The sequence below is a fragment of the Epinephelus lanceolatus genome, chromosome 6, assembly GCF_041903045.1.
Source record: "Epinephelus lanceolatus isolate andai-2023 chromosome 6, ASM4190304v1, whole genome shotgun sequence".
NCBI classification, from domain to species: Eukaryota; Metazoa; Chordata; class Actinopteri; order Perciformes; family Serranidae; genus Epinephelus; species Epinephelus lanceolatus.
The window spans coordinates 27510644-27529625 of NC_135739.1; the positions used below are offsets into that span (position 1 = coordinate 27510644).

General features: G+C 41.4%; 1 protein-coding gene across 2 annotated transcripts; it reads left to right on the forward strand.

Moving 5' to 3' along the window:
- Nucleotides 1-1307: 1307 nt before the first annotated feature.
- On the forward strand, nt 1308-13388 carry arrdc2 (arrestin domain containing 2). 2 transcript variants are annotated; one of them, XM_033621916.2, is made up of 8 exons: nt 1308-1446; nt 2334-2588; nt 9829-10046; nt 10149-10251; nt 10347-10603; nt 10714-10876; nt 11501-11661; nt 11931-13388. In XM_033621916.2, the coding sequence occupies exons 2-8, from the start codon at nt 2336-2338 to the stop codon at nt 11982-11984; spliced, it is 1209 nt and encodes a 402-aa protein (XP_033477807.1). In that variant the 5' UTR covers nt 1308-1446; nt 2334-2335; the 3' UTR covers nt 11985-13388. The 2 variants fall into 2 exon arrangements, with proteins under 2 accessions (XP_033477807.1, XP_033477806.1); XM_033621915.2 differs by lacking the exons at nt 1308-1446; nt 2334-2588 and adding an exon at nt 7741-8158.
- Nucleotides 13389-18982: the final 5594 nt, after the last annotated feature.

The window sequence follows — 18982 nt, forward strand, 5'->3', positions numbered from 1 at the left end:
AACGCTGTGCTTATGGAGCGCTCACAAACGCTCCCAGCTGGGTGGGAGCACCTGGCGTTTTCAGCTGGGATGAAACACTTTGGTGGACACAGAGCCTTACTCTCAGAATGCTTTGAAGCCATTTTCGAAGTGGCCAATCAGTGTTACTGCAATTTCCTAGGTCTGTCACGTGATGCCATTGGGCCCATAAAGACGTTTTCTCATAGACTTACAATGCAAGAGAAACGTCTAGAAATCAGTGGATACATTTTTTTTTGAACATTACAACCCCCTTAAATGACTTGTTCCACTATCTAGATTTAACTCATATGGTCCAATAATGTTTGGAAGGACTAAAAGAGCCACAACATGCAATTATTCAATCACAACTCAAGTTAGCGGAGCACTAAACCAGAAGTCACCCGCTGCTTGGCCGTGCTTTGCCGTGTTCACCTGCTTCAAGTCTCTAGTCAGTCCCATGGAAATCTGCTCAGCCTTGCAGCAAATTTTCCCCAGTGGCCACTTGCAGTACTGCAGCAAAAAAAATCCTTTTAGCCCAGAAAGCATTTTCCCCATAGACCATCACTGTAGCCAACAAGACACATCTGTAAACTGTTGACAGGACACCTCAAACTGCAAACAAGGTCAATCAGGGTTTTTTCTATTCTGAATTTTTAAGCCATGGTGGTCTTATATTTGTAAACATTCCTCAAGCTGAGAAAAGCGATTAAAAAATCTGTAAAGTCTATAGGGTGAGTGGGCACTCACGAGCAGGACCAGCAGGAGAAACACTACTCCGTATATAGTAGGCCGCATACTGTGGAAGTAAACCAGAAAGCTAGAAAACCTTTTTGGTGTTTGCGCCAGGTGAGCAACTCAGTGGAATGAGCAGGCGCCATCTTCGCATCCAGTACCTAGTTGTTATTAAAATCTACGTCTATAGTGTGCCTGCTCCATAGGCCCAATGATGCAGAGGCAGCGTCCATCATCCAGGCAATTTCTGTAGCCCTGCCTCCAATGCTCTATCCAGGTTTCATATTACATCCACGCTTTAAACTCACAACTCAAATGGATTTTTCACATGGCCTGAATCCTCTTCCATGCTGATATAATGTTACATATAAACAATAAAAAACGGAAGTGAATAAAGGCACGCACTGTTAAGATGTGAAAGGTATGGCCGGAACAGCACCTCGTTATGCTGTGTCACTTGACACACACTCAGACCATGCTGTCCTCCTCCTCCCTCCTCCTCCTCAGTGTGGCCAAAGTGGACGGGCGTGACTTGCGCGTGCTCTACATCATTGGTGTAAAACAGAGAGCTGTTGTGTTTCTGGGCGTTGAAACCTGCCTCCGTTTATAAGGGTTCAGCTTCTGTTATGTATCCAGTCGAGGTGGACACACTATTTGCCTTTCCTGCTGCATCTCGTCTTTAAGAAGACATTTGTGTCGCTCCTAAACCTGCCGGTAAGTTTTTACAGACTTTTTAACGTCAGCTCAACGTTAACAACTGAACATAGTCCCGGTGCTCAGCCCTGATTGGCTGACTGAGCCAGGCTTTCTTAAACTCCAGATAAACACGCACCGGCCGCATAACGGAAAATGTAAATGTTATAGACTCACATAGACAATTACAACAAAACTATCAGTCTCATGACAGTTTATTTTTACAACAGGCCTATTATTTACATATTAATGTCTGAAATTAGAATTTGTGTTATTTTCTCTTAGTCTACCTTATATGTGTGTGAATGTAATACCACTCACACCTAAATTGATTAAGAATCATAAAGAGAATAAAAGTTTTATTTGTGTATTGGTGTAAATTAAAATTTTGTCTGCATTTTCAGCTAACAAAACAAACCAAAAAAGTAAATGAAATGATTTAGTGACCACTTTTTTACTATTGTGAAGATCACAACCAACAAAAAACAAACAAACAAATATTTTGTCATATGTTATGAAGCATTTCTAAGACGTGTTTAAAAACAAACTTCACAACAGCAAAAGCAAGGCTGGACATGGCATGTCTGGGATCCTGAGCAGAACCACCCAACCCCACCCTAAAAAGAAGATCTCTAAATGATAGCAGACATGTGTTAACATGTTCTGCCCAAAACATTGCAGAATATATTTAAAAAGCAAATACAGAAATTCATTTGTATTTATAATTTGCCTGTTTCTGGGTCCCCTGGTGTCCACAGGAGCCGCTTAAATCATACATACCCCCAGCTGGCTCTGGCTGTTTGCAGTTTGTCTTTTACAGTACCTGAAAACCAGTTCTACACTCACCACCTACATGAATATGTATTAATGTCTAGCCCTGAGCCTTGTCAAACTGTCTTCACTCTTAGGCATGACACTGAACACTATTAAGACTTTCAAGCTGGAGCTGGACGGTCCAGCCGATGCAGCGTTCACCGGTGGGGAGGTGGTGTCCGGCCAGGTGGTCCTGGAGCTCCGGAGGGACACCAGAGTGCAGTCCATGAAGGTGCAGGGCAGAGGGGTGGCCACGGCACACTGGCTGGAGAACCGCGGCATGAACTCTGTCTACAATGACTACACCTCCAAGATCACGTACTTCAGGAAGAGACAGCATCTGATCAGAGGTCAGTGGCGAAAGGCTGCAGATAGTGTTTATGTCCTGTATCGTTAGTATTCTGCATGTTTATTTATAAAGGTGGCTGCAGAATAAGCACAAGTAAACACCCAGGTGGATTACAGCTGCAGCTGGTGATGTTGTTCCTAACAAGTAACCAACTGAAATTTCCATATAATGTTTTACAAGTACAACATCCTTAATTTTTCAACATAGAGCTTGTTTTGATTTATAATTTAGCAAAATAAAAACATTTTAATAGGGCTTGTTCAGGGGACAGAGCCAATCTAAATGTGTCCAAAGGTGACTGGAGATAATTGATTAACTATGACTGTTTGAAAATGCAAAACAGTGCCTTCTCTTATAAAAGAAAGGGGCACAGTTACATCATTTGTGCTGACTTTGTTTGTATTTTGTCCCCTACTAAGTAGCTTTGCTGTGATATACATAGTAACTGTACATCAGCATGTACTGCAGCTGCTGGATGCAAAAGTTCTCCAGTCTGAATAATGTGGTGTAAAACTGCTGATTTGCTCTTTCATGCGCCAGCTGATAGCCTCTGCGTCTTGTAGTCACTGCAGTTTGCAAAATGAAGCCACCTGGGCCAAATGTGTTGCATGGAAACCTGGAAGAGAAGTCGACACCAGCCTGTCCAGATACATCTGCCAGATAACCTAATCCTAACATTAAACACAAATCCATTAGTGCCAAGTCCAAATAAACACAACAGGTTTACCGAGGGCTGCGTTGTACAGGACATGAAGCTGTTGAGTGTGAAATTCCCCCGGTGTGGAAGTCACCAGGCAACCTAAAATCAGAGAGGCAGAAAATAAAGGCCATAGTAGCTGAGTAAATATAATGCAGCCCGTGGTTAATGTTTCATCAGATGCTCTGTAAATAGTGTAGTTGGTTTGACTCCCCAGTCTGGTCGGACAGGTAAACATGATGAAGACTTAGATAAGAGCAGGATTTGGGTTGTTGCTTTTGCAGAATACACAAACACATTTGAAAGGATTTGAACCTTGTGTAGGATATCACACTGCATCTTATTTACAGATCATTTGCAGTAGCTGTGAAGGTGCTGTGGTTAAATGTGCACTGAGCAGGTTTTCTGTGTTAATAATATCTAGTGCGCATTTCAGCCTAAATACTGTGATCACAAAAAGTAGCTCATCACCCATTAACTGAGATGCTGTCGGCTGCGACTAACATATATTTCAATTATCAGTTATCCATCAGTGCTTTATTCATTATGAAATATAAAATATTAAGCATGTAATTTGCCAGTTACCATCAGTTAACATGTCACAAACTGCTAACTCACTGCTGCTGCAAAAAAAAAAGATTCATCAGTGGTGTAGTGGAGCGTATACTCAGGCCTTCGGGGTACACCCATCTCTTTTTCTGGCTGTTAACAGTATACCCACCTATCAGCCAAAGGCCATGGGGATATATAGCAGAGCAGTATAACCACTTCCTCCTCAGTAACCAACCTATCTACCTAGTAGTGCATCAACTTCATCACCTACTCCACTGAAAACATTAATTTGATGTGAGATGCTGAAGAAAACAACTGTAGGCCTACAACATCTGTAAATAGCAAGTGTTTGGTATTCTTCCTGTATGAATTATCATCAGTTGACCGTTTATCAATATTATCATCAATGTCATGCTGATTAAGCAATTGTTCAAGCAGTACTGTTGCTTTATCTTTCCTGCCAAAATAAATTGCAGTGTTGATGTGGTCACCGGTGAGAAAACTGCTGAAAATCACAACTGAAACAACAACAGGGAAATCCAGAGCAGCCTGTGTGAGTCACATGGCTCTCTTTCGTCTGCAGGGTCGTTTCTCTCATCCCTTTGATATACAGTAAAGAAGAAAGGCAATGTTATGTTCTATACCAGAATATTATATCAATTTGTCATCCATCTGAAATGTTGCTATAGAACTTTTACCATGGTATTTATCCCTCTAATATGTCTGAGACTCAATTAGCAGCATTTCTTCTACAACAGCACTGGATTTTTATATTATTATTACATCATTACAGTGAAGTACTTAGTTTTGTGTTACATTTTTATGGACTAGACTGGGTGTCACCAGACAGGATATCTCAATAATGCAAGTTTGGGTGAGGGTTAAGGGATTTGGAGTCACTTTAATACTCTGCTTTAACTTCAGATGGCTACTAAATAATAGGGTTTCTCACAAAATTCCCAAATTACTCTGATGATACAATATATTAGAGGTCTTTTAAGACCTTTATTATAAATCTAAAAAGTAATAAAACTGGAGATAATTCAGTAATGCAGTGTATAAAGTCAAATAAAACCACATTGAAAATCAAAACAAAAGGTTCTGAAATATTCCTTTGTTGTTAGGAAAGAAAACAGTGTTGAAATCACCAGCATTACTTCTGCTTCCTCATCCAGAATATTTGCAAAATCCATGCCACTGATTCATTAATGGACCTAACTCTTTTGTCAAATTACATGCAATTTTGCTTTCTGGATTGTGGACAATTACCACCAGTAGAGAGGCTAAGGTGCTGTTAGCACTTGGGCGGCTTGAACTGCAAATGCCTCTCAAACAGACATTCTGTACAGACCAGTGCTATCTGCAGAATCTGTCCAGGAAATTACAGCACTAATTGTTTTTGCAAAGCTTCAACCTTCTCACATGTTAGTTTGCACGTGCAAGCGATTGTGCAAAGACGTAAATGTTAAAAAGAAGAAGTGAGGGTGTTGTGTTCTTGTGTTGCTCGGGACAAGAGGCGAGGAGAAAGTGAAAGGCAGACGAGAGAGGAAGGAAGGAGGAAGGGGTGGGGGCTTTTTAAAAAATGCAGGCTGTGTCGCCGTGGCAACCAGGAAAACAACACGTGGCTCCCCTTGGCCCCGTCCTCCTCCACCACACAGCCTGCTCCTGCTGCTGCTGCTGGTCTCCATTTATTTTACAAAATGGTGTCATGTTCCACTCATTTATCTTTCAGTTTGTCATAAACAATTTTTTTTAGGCTGATTGTTTTTCTCTTTAAAGGCAGGAATGTAGTTGAGTTTCTTTGGAGACTTGTTTTTTTGTTTTTAGGAGTTGCTCCAGTTTTAGGAGGTGGAAGCTTTAAAAAAAATGTGTCATGCAAACACCAGTGAAGAGTTACACAATCATAAAGCTTCTCTGTTGTGAATATGTGGGGCTTCATTGTTAATATTTGCTCTAACATGCTGCGCACTCAGCAGCCCTCTGGGTCAACAAAGAAAAACTCACGTGGATAAATATGTTTACCGTTGTCTGCAGCAGTGGGGAACATGTTTTCAGCCACGATTAGGGCGATCTCACTGAGTCATCTGCACAGCAGGAACATTTATCAGGCCCATCATCTCTGCAGAGACCAACATGTTTGTCTTATCAGGAGCGAGGCAGGGAGACGTGGTAGAGCCAGGCTGCTGCTCCTGGTCACCAGCAGGTGGCGGGCTGGACTCCATTTCACCCCAGGCCAGAACTTCCTGAATGTATTTTAAGCAAAAACTGACAAATTGATGCAAACTGGACCACTGACGTCCCAAATATGACTCAGTTCTGCTGCAAGGAGGACACATTTTTCACATTAAGTGATTATACCAATGGAAAGATGCAGGGAAACCTTGTGCTTTTGCCTTTATGCTAGCATGCAAGGATATACTCTATTGGAAAATCCATGCGTCATAATTCTGTGAGCACCATCTACCTAAAGCCGTACAACTTTTCCCACATCCTCATACATCTCCAGTCCAGTTCAGGCTGTGTTGAAAACATCCTGGTTGTTCTTACAGCTGTGCACACTGCCTCCACATCACCATGTGGTGGCACCGGAGAGCTACCTCCTCACTCCCAGGGAACAAAGGAGTAAACAACTTTGTTTTTCTCAGACCAGACTTGACTTTTGTATGAGGACTTTGCATGAAGTGAGCAACCCAGCTGGGAAATAAAGTAGAGTTTGTTTAGTTAAATGATTGCTGCAAAATTTTAAAGAAAAATCAATTTTGCTCCAAATTGGCTTTGTTTGCAAAAGTTTGAAGTGAATTTGGGGTATTTAATAGGCTGCATGGGTGCTTAGATTCATGCAAGTTGTTGCACAAGTTTTTGGGGACTTCCTCTTGAGGAGTCTCTTCATTACTGAACTTTGAATGTCCCCTTATGCAGTCATAAGGGGGATTTGATGGCATAAGTTACGTGCTTTGGTGCATAGCTGTGTATTTCCCATGTGCTGCCTAACAGCATGTTTTTGCAACATGGAAGAAGTGGAGTAAACAGCTTTGGTTCCTGAGTGCAACTATTTTCCTCTGAGCTGTGCAGGGCGGATCTCTGCCAGACGGAGGCATGCTCAGTAAGCCTGTTTTCTTCTAAGAACCTGTAACCATCAATCACCAGCAGGCCCTGTTTTCCTCTCTGCTGCCTCCACACCCAGTCTGCATGTTTATTATGATGCGTTCACACTCCGTCGGTAAATGTGAGGGTTGTGAAAAGAGCAGCTCACTAAGTTGTAAAGTGGGCCGAGGAAGTGGGGTTTTTAAGTTTTGTGACAGTGAAGCTTTTGAGTTTGTTTGTTTGTTTGTGTGTCTATATCTTTATAGTGGTTGTTATATTTGGTTAAGTTGACACCATGGGTTGGTTTTGTCTCAGTCTTTGTCCGGACATGTTTTGCTGTCTCCTGCTACACCGAGAAGACAACCTGTTAGTACACAGAAAAATAAGAATAAGTAAATTAAGCAAACAATATTTCGGCCTAATTAGAACTTTCCCCTTTGTCTTATGATGCTTTAAACATGACAACAACCTACCACCAAAAATCAATTTTTGTTACAGTGGCAGTCTCAAACCTGGATGTGAAGTCGGGTTTTGATATCATCCATTCCCCCCTCAGTGTCTGAAAGTGTTTATTATTATCACAAACAGCTGCTGTGGTGTTTGCTCACCGTCTGAAACTTTCTTGATAGTATTTGTTGTTGATTTTGACTAAGTAGCCAAATGCAGCCACATGTCTAACTTAGAAGTGTAACGCTGAGACGTCCGTGCCAAGGAGGAGCACCTGAAGGCCGCGCCAGCCTTCTCCCCTCTCCTGAGGCCTTACATAATAAATTTCGAAGCCCCGCCCACTTTCTCAGCCTGATAATAGGACTGCAGACAGAAAGTGCTCCACAGTTTGAGCTCTAAACAAGTGAACAAAATCATCTGCAACTGGAAGAACCACTCTGAATAAGTTTCTACTGCGGAACAAGAACAAAGGAGTCACCAAGTGTTGCGTTTGAGAGGACACGCACAACTTGCAAATATGATTTTCGACAAGGTGAAAAAGTTTGACATCGTCTTTGACTCTCCGGAGGTGGACTGTCCTCCGGTGTTCAGCAGTGGGGACGTGGTGTCCGGCCGGGTAATTTTGGACCTGTCCGGGGAGAGTCGGGTGGACTCCCTGAAGCTTCACGCCGAGGGATTTGCGAAAGTGCACTGGACTGAGTCCCGGTCCGCCGGCTCCAGCACCGCGTACACGCAGAACTACAGCGACGAGGTGGAGTACCTGAACCGGAGAGAGGTGCTGCTGCAGGCAGGTCAGTCCGCTGTGCAGGCACTGTGATGGGGATGGGGATGGGGGCGTCTTGTCTGTAACTCATGAATGTGTCAGCTAGAAGGGGATCAAAACAGCAAAAGCATCGTCCTTTCATTGAGCACAAACCAAGGCAGTGATACAATAGTGACAGACTTTTATTTGTGTGGGGACACTGGGCTGGTTGTTAGTCTGCAAACTGGGAATGGTGTTGTTTTCATATCATGAGTTAAACAGCTCATCAACACAGTCCTGTCTTTTCTGGTTATATTGTACGTGCAGTGCATTATACAAGTTGCGTTTGCAAGTGGGTGTTTTCCTCACATCTGAGACATTTTGTTATGAACTTGTTGCTGCTGTGGTTGCAAAGTTGACTGGATCATGTAATACTCTGTGAATGAAGTCCAACTTAGTTTGCATGACTTTATTAGGAGCCTTCTGACAGATGATTTCTTTGTTTTGGGGCACTTCCTGAAAGAAGCAAAGCTGAACATCCATCAGAAAGTGCACAAACAAGCACTCAGTCAGTCAGTCAGTCAGTCAGTCATTGACGAAAGCTTTATTTTTTCTGCCATATACGTGTTGTTTTTGGTCATAACCGGATATATAAGTATAAAGACTCTTATTATAAAGGAAGAGAGCTAAATATGTTGCAATGGCTGTTTTTGCACTTTGTTCTCATTGTGAAAACATCTGTTGAAAGAAATAGTTCAGTCTTTTCCTCATTCGAAGACACTCCTGGGTTGTTTTTCTCCTCAGTGGTGTGGGAGAGCCTCAGGTTTCTGCCTTCATTCATTGGGCACAGAGTTGTTGCTCTCAAGTGTAGTCAGGAAATTCAAACCCCGGGCTCCGTCAGTTTTATGTTGTGTTTCTGCACCGTGTCACCTCACTTCTTGATTTGGGTTTTCATAAAAACCTTTTTGCAATTTAAAAACATAAAATGTTAAAGAATTTTGTGATGTTTGAAAGTTTTTGCTTTAAAACACACAGCAGGAAGCTCACAATGCCCCACTTGACCCATTAAGAGGATTAATACAGTGACAGTATTGTTATTTAAATCAAAAAGAAGCGTCTTCATCGGTTGTGTTAAACGCAAACACGTGTTCCAGGACCTGTGCAGCCACACAGAGAGAAAAAGCAGTTGAGACGTGCTGTATTATACAGCTTGAGGAAAACATGTTCTCAGTCAGCACAATGGAGTAGGAACCGCCCCTCTGTGCAAGCAGCGAAGCCATGTGATTGCAGAGAAGGACAGAGAGATTTCTATTTCCACAAGAGTCATGCTTTAAAGATCTGTTCCTACTCTCACTAAGTCAACTTTATTTGTGTGGATTTCTGAAGAATGTTAAAACTATAGTTGTGCAAGTTTAGCGTAGTTTTATCAGGACTAGTTTTCCGTCTACAGACAAAGTCATCTGCTGCCGTTCATTCTTGTGGTTTATGACTCCTCTTACAATGAATCAGATAATCACTTCCAGTGAAGAAGAAGAAACTTTTATTATTTCATTGTGCTGAACTGATTGTTTCATATCAGTGTAATATTACTTTATGTACTCTTTATGGCACCAGCTGGAAGTTACACTCGCCCATGATTCTGTACTCTTGGAATCAAAACAGCCAAAACAACAATTAAATGAACTGTAACGTAAATTCTTTTTTTTCTTCTCCTTACAGATAATAGTGAAGTGACCGTCCTTCCTGCCGGCAGACATGAATTTCCATTCAGCTTCCAGCTGCCTGAGGAGACGCTAGTCACCTCCTTCGAGGGAAAACACGGCAGCATCCGTTACTGGGTCAAAGTGAAGCTCCACAGGCCGTGGGCCACCGTCAGGAAGATCAAGAAGGAGTTCACAGTCATCGAGCCCATCGACATCAACACGCCGGCCTTACTGGTGAGCACCGCAGCCCTCGCATTTCACGATTGTGCCGCCACACACTTCATGATTCTCTGGGTGTTTTGAGGCACTTGGCTCATTTGGTTTCGTCATTCTCAGGCGCCACAAGCTGGAACGAAGGACAAGATGGCACGGGCGTGGTACCGCAACTTTGGACAGGTGTCTGTAACTGCAAAGATCGACCGCAAAGGCTACACACCAGGTGAGAGTCTGGAATCTAAAACATCTCTTCCTGAAAGCACGTTAAGAATGTCAGCAGTCTCTAACATACTTTCCCCGTCTCTCTTCTCTCCACAGGTGAGGTGATACCCGTCTTTGCGGAGTTCGACAACTCTACCTCCAGATCAGTTGTGCCAAAAGCCTACATCACTCAGACACAGACGTTCATCGCCCGCGGCACCATGAAGCAGAAGCGCTCAGTGGTAGGCACGCTGTGCGGCGATATTGTGGGGGCCAGATGCAGGGAGACGTGGCACGGCCGCGCCATCAAGATCCCACCTGTGGGTCCCTCCATCCTGCAGTGCCGCATCATCAAAGTGGAGTACATGCTCAAGGTGAGCTCAGGCGACAGCAGCTTTACATCTCAGGAATTCACATGCTGTATTCCCTCTTTCCATACACACTGCTCCTGTCACTAAAAAAACTCCTCTTTACCTCCCACCAGGTTTGTGTCGATGTTCCTGGGACATCCAAGCTGTGCCTTGAGCTGCCGCTGGTCATCGGCACCATTCCCCTCCATCCCTTCGGCAGCCGGACCTCCAGCGTCAGCAGCCAGTACAGCGTCAACCTGGAGTGGCTGCGCATGGCCATCCCCGAGCAGCCTGAGCGTAAGTGTCCTTTAATTCTGCAGTGATGTGTAGGTCTAGATGTGCATAGAGACCCAGTTATTAAAACATGGACACTTTTATTTTCTGTGACAAACAAAGCAAGAGCAAATGCAACCATTGTTTTTATTGCAAACATAGGATTATAGGCGGTCTTTTTCCACTAAAGTTAGTGCTAAGACTGGGCAGATCAGACACATGATTGTCTTTTTCAACATTTTTTATATTCAAGGATATTTGTTTTCATAAAGTGGAAAAAGAGAGACTGTCTCTGACACTATTTATAGATTTTTATCAATACATATTCCCCTCTAAATCATTAAAATCGCTACTTTTTGCTTGTTAAGAGTCTCTCTATCCGCTTGTGGGCCATTCCCTCTTTTATTTTTATGATCACTGACTGCCAAAATACCACTAGATCAGATGTCAACATGTATAAACAAAGGTTTCGATTCAGCAGAGATTCATGTTGGATCAAATCGGTGTTTGTTAGTGCAAAAGGCAGCGAATGTTATGTGGGGTTTTTAAGAGTTTTAGCTGCAGTGATGACTCAGCAGCTTAGTGTTTGGACCTGTGCTGTTCTGTTGAGTCAGACCAGTGGACTAATCCCTGCCTCTTTCCCCGCAGCTCCTCCAGATTACAGCTCTGTGGTGACACAGGAGGAGGCCGAGCAGCGCAACAACACGGTGGTCCCGCAACCCGCCGAAGACCTGAGTGGGATCCTGGAGCGCCCCCTCATGGCTTTTGTTCAAGAGTTTCGCTTCCGACCTCCGCCGGTGTACAGCGAGGTGAGTCACCGAATGCTGGAAACAACATCCACCTACACCCACTGTTGGCTTAGTTTGAGTAGCATCTCTAAAGGCTCAGAGAGAAGGTTTTTTTTGTCGACATCCCAAAACATTTCTGCTGAAGAAACTCTTGAGATCACAGCTGATTTGTAACAGTACATGAAAACAAATCTGTGGGTGTAGTCTGAGTGTAGGCAGAATGTATCCTAATGCTGAATGTTTTGCGATTGCTTAACCCTCATCTTTTTGTTTCCATTTCTTGCCCACAGGTTGACCCCAACCCTCAGCCCTTAAACATCAGACCTCGCTGCATGACGTGTTGAACCATGAGCCCTGCCTGAGCGTCAAGCAACTTAACTTAAAGAAACGAATCAAGAGATTTGTCCTCTCCTGGATTACTTCTCTCCGATAACTGGCACCAGGTCCCACCGAGTGTCGTGGAGAGGGACTGGAGCACCGTGGAGAGTTTCAGGAGACGGAGCTCACAGGAACTGGATGCCAGTGGAGGAGCCACCACTTCGTTCCCAGTTCATAAAGCAAAGTGGATTCTTTCCTGTTCTGTTACAAAGGTCGTAACTTCTCCACATCAGTTCCTGTCCTCCCAAAGTGATTTTTGGCTCCTTTTTTTACGAAGTGAGCTACAAATACCTCCCAATCAACGATTCCCTCTGTGAAGTGAATTTTGAGATGTAAGGAGTTTGGGACAGACTGGGGGTGAAAGATCACTCGATATTTGTCAGGTGGAGAGTTGGAGTTGCACCTGGTGTTTGAGGAAAAAAAAGCGCTTTTGATGAGTTGACATATGTTTAGAGGCACATTGTCATCTTTGAGTGGCGTGCAAAGAGAAGTGCAATTATCGTCTTAACTTTCCAACTCTCTTGGCAACACCGTAGACTATAACAACCTTCATTACTATGCATTGTGTGACTCAGCAGCAGCGTGCCTGTGATGATTTTCTACTGTTACATCAGCACATACTGTATCTGAAGGTGTGATGGTGCAGACAAGTCAAGTAAGGAGATGTAGATGTATTTTTTTGCATGCAGATCACAATATGTAAAAGGGAAAAAAAATGCCTCAATAATCTGCAGTTGAAGATTGCATGAGAGTTTCAGGGAGTTGTTCTCTCACAGAAATGAATGGAACCGAATGTATTCTGCAAGAACTTAGAACAAAAAACGGTTTGATTGTACGTGGACGAGTACCAAGAGAGGTTTTGTGTTAATGCAAGGCTTAAGGCACTGAAGTGTCAGACAGCTGCGGTTGTTGATTTTAGCACAGCGATAAAATAGGATGAGCAGTATAAAGCTGCACGAGGCTCATAGATTAGCTCTCCCAGCTGCTAAACAAAAGGAGGAGGAGGAGGAAGAGGAGGAGACCTCTTAGCCATGTGGTCTGAAGCTTTTTGATGGGAGCCAGATGCCTCGGTGCTGTTGGGTGCTCTGTGACGCTGAGCGAGAACACAGTGCTCGGCGTTAAAGTCGAGCCCTTAAGCTAGAGATGCCACTGAAATGTATGGACAAAGAACATTCCAAAAAAACTGACTCGAGGATTGTCTCCTCAACTTCCAAAAAAACAAACTGTATGAGTATGAAAGAAGTCCTCAGGGTCAGCTGTGTGACTTCGGTGGCACGCACTGAAAAAATATATTTTTATATAAACTGTTGATTCACAATCTTGCCAAAGTTTTGTAATTGTTTTTTCTAATAAAACAAGATTTAACAGAAGGTTTGTCTCTGGTGTTTCCTTTAAATCTGAACCAGTATGTAAGCTGTGCAGTTTGTAAGGGAAATGATAGAGGGCCTGTGTTTAGCACGTTGCGTGCCAGTGGATTAGTACATCATGTTCGACAGTGTGAGTCAAACTGGTATCATTGCCAAAGGCAGGGTTCACTAGAGAAACGCGCTACATTCAGTGGATAAAAACTATAATTACAGACTGAAGTTTCGCCAGTGACAGCTCTAATATTGAGCTCTTGCGCAACCTAGTTTCTCTGGGTGTTTTTTCTGCCCCCTAAAAAAAAACAGGAATCAAAAGTTATTGCTTCTTTTCACCACTGAATCATCCGTCACAGTTCAGCTGATACATGGATCTCATTTAGTGTCCTCTTGTACACTTTGTACTTTGTTTACATGAATATTCAACGAGGATCCCAGTTATTTTTTGCCACATGTAAACACGTAACACATAGGAACAAACAAGCAGCCTGGTGAAATATGCTCTGTGTACAAAACGATAAACATGGCTGAAGGCCAACTGAGGAAATTTGCTGGGTTTATAGTAGAAGGACGGAGAGATGTTGAGTGCAATGCAGAGGAAGAACGAGAGTTTCAGTGAGGAGTCAGAATATCACACCAAATTACTTTAAAATTAAACAATGCTTGAGAGTATTTTAATACCAAAAACACCAGAGATTATATGTCAGCTAATTCAGTGTGATGGCTTCTTGTTTATCTGTATTATATCAATGTAGACAGAATATTTTTGGATTTTTGGAGCTCTAACTCGCAAACATACAACAATATATTACAGAAATGTCAAATCTGTTCTGCTGTACAGTGCAGAGAGTTGGTGAGTGGTCAAAACAGACATGATGAGAGTGGAAGCCTTTCACAATGAATGCCTCAGACAAATTCGCCAGATCTTCTGGCAAAACAAAATCTCCAGCCTTCAACTGTACATAAAACAGGTAGCTGGAGCATCACTGGAGAAATCACACAGACTTTTGAGATTGCTAGGCCATGTGCTAAGAATGTAGCAGGGCCGGATCATGAGAGTTGTCTTAAGATGATACAAAAGCAGGTCTACACACCAGAAACTGCTCCTTTTGGAAGTATTAATCGCATCTCCACGTGACGTTTCGGGCACCAGCCCTTCATCAGACATTAACAAGATAAGGATACGCACCTCTATATATATACAACCGGTGGTGGTCGCCATGTGATAGCACATGTAGCTATACAGAAACACACAGCAAAAGGCCAGCAGTGACTAGAGTATCACCCCGACAATCACAGAACTGAAACATCAGGTAAAAAAAAGTCATAATGACATACAAAAATTCAAGGTGACATAGTAGAAGAAAATATTACTGTAATTCACATATTTTTTTTTAAAAAAAAATAGAGGCGCCACTAATACTGCAAAAAGTAGTGATACTTAATGAAAAATACCACAGCAATGTAGCAGCTGTTTTAAGATGGACACCACCAGGCAAAAGAAAACCCCAAAGGCCCAAACCACCTGGCACAGGACTGTGACACTGGAGTTGGAAAAGATGAACCTGTCACAGGGTGAGGCACAACATGCTGCCAAGGATCAAATGCAATGGAAAGAACTCATTTAAGCCTCATGTCCCATATGGGATGAGGAGGACTAACAGCTCACAAAAACAAGCATCGTTTACACACCAAACAACAAATTAAAAACTGCTCGGCAGAAAAATCAATATTGAAATTAAAACATTTGGTCCAATCTTAATCTCAATCAAAATAAATGGTGAAATTGTAGCTAATTGATCCAAGACTTTGTCTTGACTCTCAGAGGTCAGTCAGAGCAGCCTATGCAGCGGTGTGTCCAGTCTCAATTAACCTGTGTACACAAGCACACTAAGCATTGGTATGTTACAGGAGTCCTTCCGGAGGTGTAGCAGTGTTGCTGCATCATCTCACAGCTGCTGTGATCAAGGAAATGACGCAGGACATGAAATAAGAGAAGACAACACTAATGTCTAAATATCAGAGGATGAAGAGGAACTAGTATATTCATGTCTTTAATAATAAATAATTAAAACAGATTTTATCAATGGAACTAAAACAGGAACTGTGAAGTTTATCTGCTGGCCTTCAGACACAAAGAGTGAGGTCATCGCTAACAAGCGCAGAGTCTCTTAAAGAGTCTTTTAAATGTAAGTTAAGTCCTTACCCCAAGAAGAAACCAAACAGTTGGTTTTTTTCATTCATTCATTTTATTTTATTCTATTTTCTTTTTTACATTTTTTTTTATGAAAATCATGTTCCACAAAACACATTTTTAGAACACCATTAGTTGCTATTTATATCGTAACCATTACTTGACAATAGGTAATGCCATACGTTTGGATTTGAGGTTGTGAATACCAACACGACATGGCAACACATCTTCAATAAAAGCAATGAAGCAAAATTAAAGTTGACTTTGTGCTTAAAAAATGTTATGCATTGATTTTCCTGGTACACAAATGCTAAACACGGGCAGAAAAACACATAATATAGAGTGCTAAACATAAACATGGTCTGCCTTAAATTCTCTGAATACCTGAACTTTTATTTTTACAACATTAGGCAACTTAAGTAAACCTTAAACATTAACATTTAAGGTTTTATTTTGTTTTTAAAGTTATGAATTTATTTCATTTTATTTTATTTTATTTTAATTTAATTTAATTTAATTTAATTTAATTTAATTTAATTTAATTTAATTTAATTTAATTTAATTTAATTTTAGTTTAGTTTAGTTTAGTTTAGTTTATTCTAGTTTATTTTATTTTGTTTTATTATTTTCTTTTTAGGAAGGAGCAGTGTAAATACATGTGGTATAAAAATGCCAGAATTAGCCAAAAAGCTATTTTTCATCTGTTAAACAAGGCTACCTAAAATACAACAAAGCATGTGCAAATTCAGTTGTTTAACCCCTCAAATGTGTTTAACTTTAATTTTCATAGACCAGATTTAAACTGTATGAAATATAAGTAGCTTTTAAGTGTGAAATCGAGGTCTTTTTTTCATACATGCCCTTAGACTCAACATGACTAAACTTAAATCCTGTCCCATGAACCAATAGCCTTTTGTATTTGTATCTAACTAAAGTGAGAGTGAACATCTGGGTGTCTGACACCCTGAGGTCTTCCTGCAGTGACCACACAGTGACCCTCTGTGGTTTTTATGAAGGGACTCGTCCACCCAGGGACCAGACGTGATGACAGGAGTGAACAAGACGTCTCATGACCTTGCCTGTATGGTCTCCTGCAACATCCACCGAGTTCCTGTAATCCTTGTTTATGTGATGCTTTTAATTGATGCCGCGTTAGTCAGAATGAGTCATCCAACGTTTTAAATGTTATGCAACTTCAGTTTTTACCCTTGTCAAACTTGTGCGCCTGGTTTGGTGTGTCAAATTATAGCTCCAATGTTCTGCTTGTGCATATTCATTTGAATAGTTTGGTTTACTTCTGTGTTTTTGTGTGTTTTTCCATCAACAGTTTACGTCTACAACTGTGTATCCGAGCAGTCATCTACTCACCACTGTGAGCTGAGTTACACTTGATGTGAAGCACAAAAGCAAATCACAGACTCCTTGTAAACGGCAGATAACACTGATAACATTAAAAGAAAAATGCAGCCCCACATAAACACATTACAAAAAAGTATATTACAGTACATTATCTGCATTGTTACTTGTATTCACATTTTTTACGGTTTGTATCCTGTTATTTGCAGCTGCACTGACAAAATGTCCAGATGAGGATTATTATGGTTAATAGAATAAAATTATGCAGTTATAATCTCATAAGTGTCAGCCTGCTCTGAGTTACTTGTCATCAGTGATAAAATGTACCCAAGTGCATTTAATAATGGACTCTATTAAAGTACAAATGAAAGGTTATTACACTTTACACAAGTATTTTCAGTATTTTCGGCACGGTGGTGTAGTGGTTAGCACTGTTGCCTCTCAGCAAGAGGGTTCCTAGTTCAATCCCAGGAGAGAGCCCCTCTGGGCCGAGTTTGCATGTTCTCCCTGTGTCAGCATGGGTTTTCTCTGGGTACTCCGGCTTCCTCCCACAGTCCAAAGACATGCAGGTTAATTGATGATTCTAAATTGTCCGTAGGTGTGAATGTGAGCATGAATGGTTGTCTGTCTCTATGTGTCAGCCCTGTGATAGTCTGGCGACCTGTCCAGGGTGTACCCTGCCTCTCACCCAATGTCAGCTGGGATAGGCTCCAGCCCCCCCGCGACCCTCAAGAGGATGAAGCGGTTGCGAAAATGGATGGATGGATTCTATTAACTGTTGTTTTTTATGTAAAAATGCCACACATAATATGCTTTTAGCTTCTCAAATGTAAATGTATGCTGCTTTTTTCTTCTATCACCTTAATAATTTTTATTAAAAGTGCATCATGAAGGTGTCACTTTGGGCTCTGGTCATTGTAACGGCATTTCTCACAGTTTTCAAGTTTTACAAACCAAACAAGGTATCGATTAATTGAGAAAATAATCAGTACATTAATCCATAATGAAAATATTCCTTTGCTGCAGTCCTAAACAAAAACTATTACCAACAGTAAAATGCTGCTAAACCATCAGTTTATAAGTAATGACAATCTAATGATATAAATATATATTACTACAATACCTATATGGGACATTCTTCTGCATTGAGTACTTTTACTTTTGATACTTTAATCATATTTTCCTGATTATACAGGAACATTTTCAATGCAGGACTTTTACAAAGCATTTTCAGGTAAAGGATCAGAATACTTCCTCCTTCAGTGCTTGTCACACTTTTCAGAAAGAGGAAGTCTTATTTTTGAAGGCAGCCCTCCCTGTAGATTCACACATTGTAACCTACATACCTCCAGTCTTGCCTCAGGCTGTTTTTTGGCCCAGATTTAAGGTGGACATGCTCAACAGGTCTTGTAGCACATCTGTTTTCTTGACCCGATTAAGTACAAGATTGTTTTTTGGGATGAGATATAATTTCAAAGTGAAACACGAGAGGAAAAGCAGGCATTTTTTGGAGAATCTTCACCTTGAAATCAAAATAAAGAACCATGGTATTTTCCTAAGTATGGTAACTTTTGGTCAGAGGCCAACAGTTAAGGAGGATCATTTGAAAGCAGATTTTACAGAATTGAAACATAAGAATGCTCAGAATATAAATTAGGACAAACAGAAAAATATAATAAAAAAACAATCATGATGTGGGTGCAATATTTTTTTAAAATCCAAACATGGTTATTATAACTCATTTGATGCTTCAACAACCAAATTTGGGTTAAGTATGGGGAGCTTTAAAGGATAACTGGGTCAGCTGAGTGTGTTCCAACAAATCTGCACATCCTGTTTGTTTCCCCCCCTCACTCACAGACTCACAGACAAACTTTGACTTGACAAAAGCCGACTTTGACCACCACCATTTCAACTTTTTGTTCAGTACTAAATTAGGTTAACATAATCGCATGAGTCAAATGGAGACAAAGTGTTTCATTTTGGACAAGTTGTAACTCAGTGCATCCCCAATCACTAATTACATTTCTGAAGAGCAGTGAATTACGAGGTA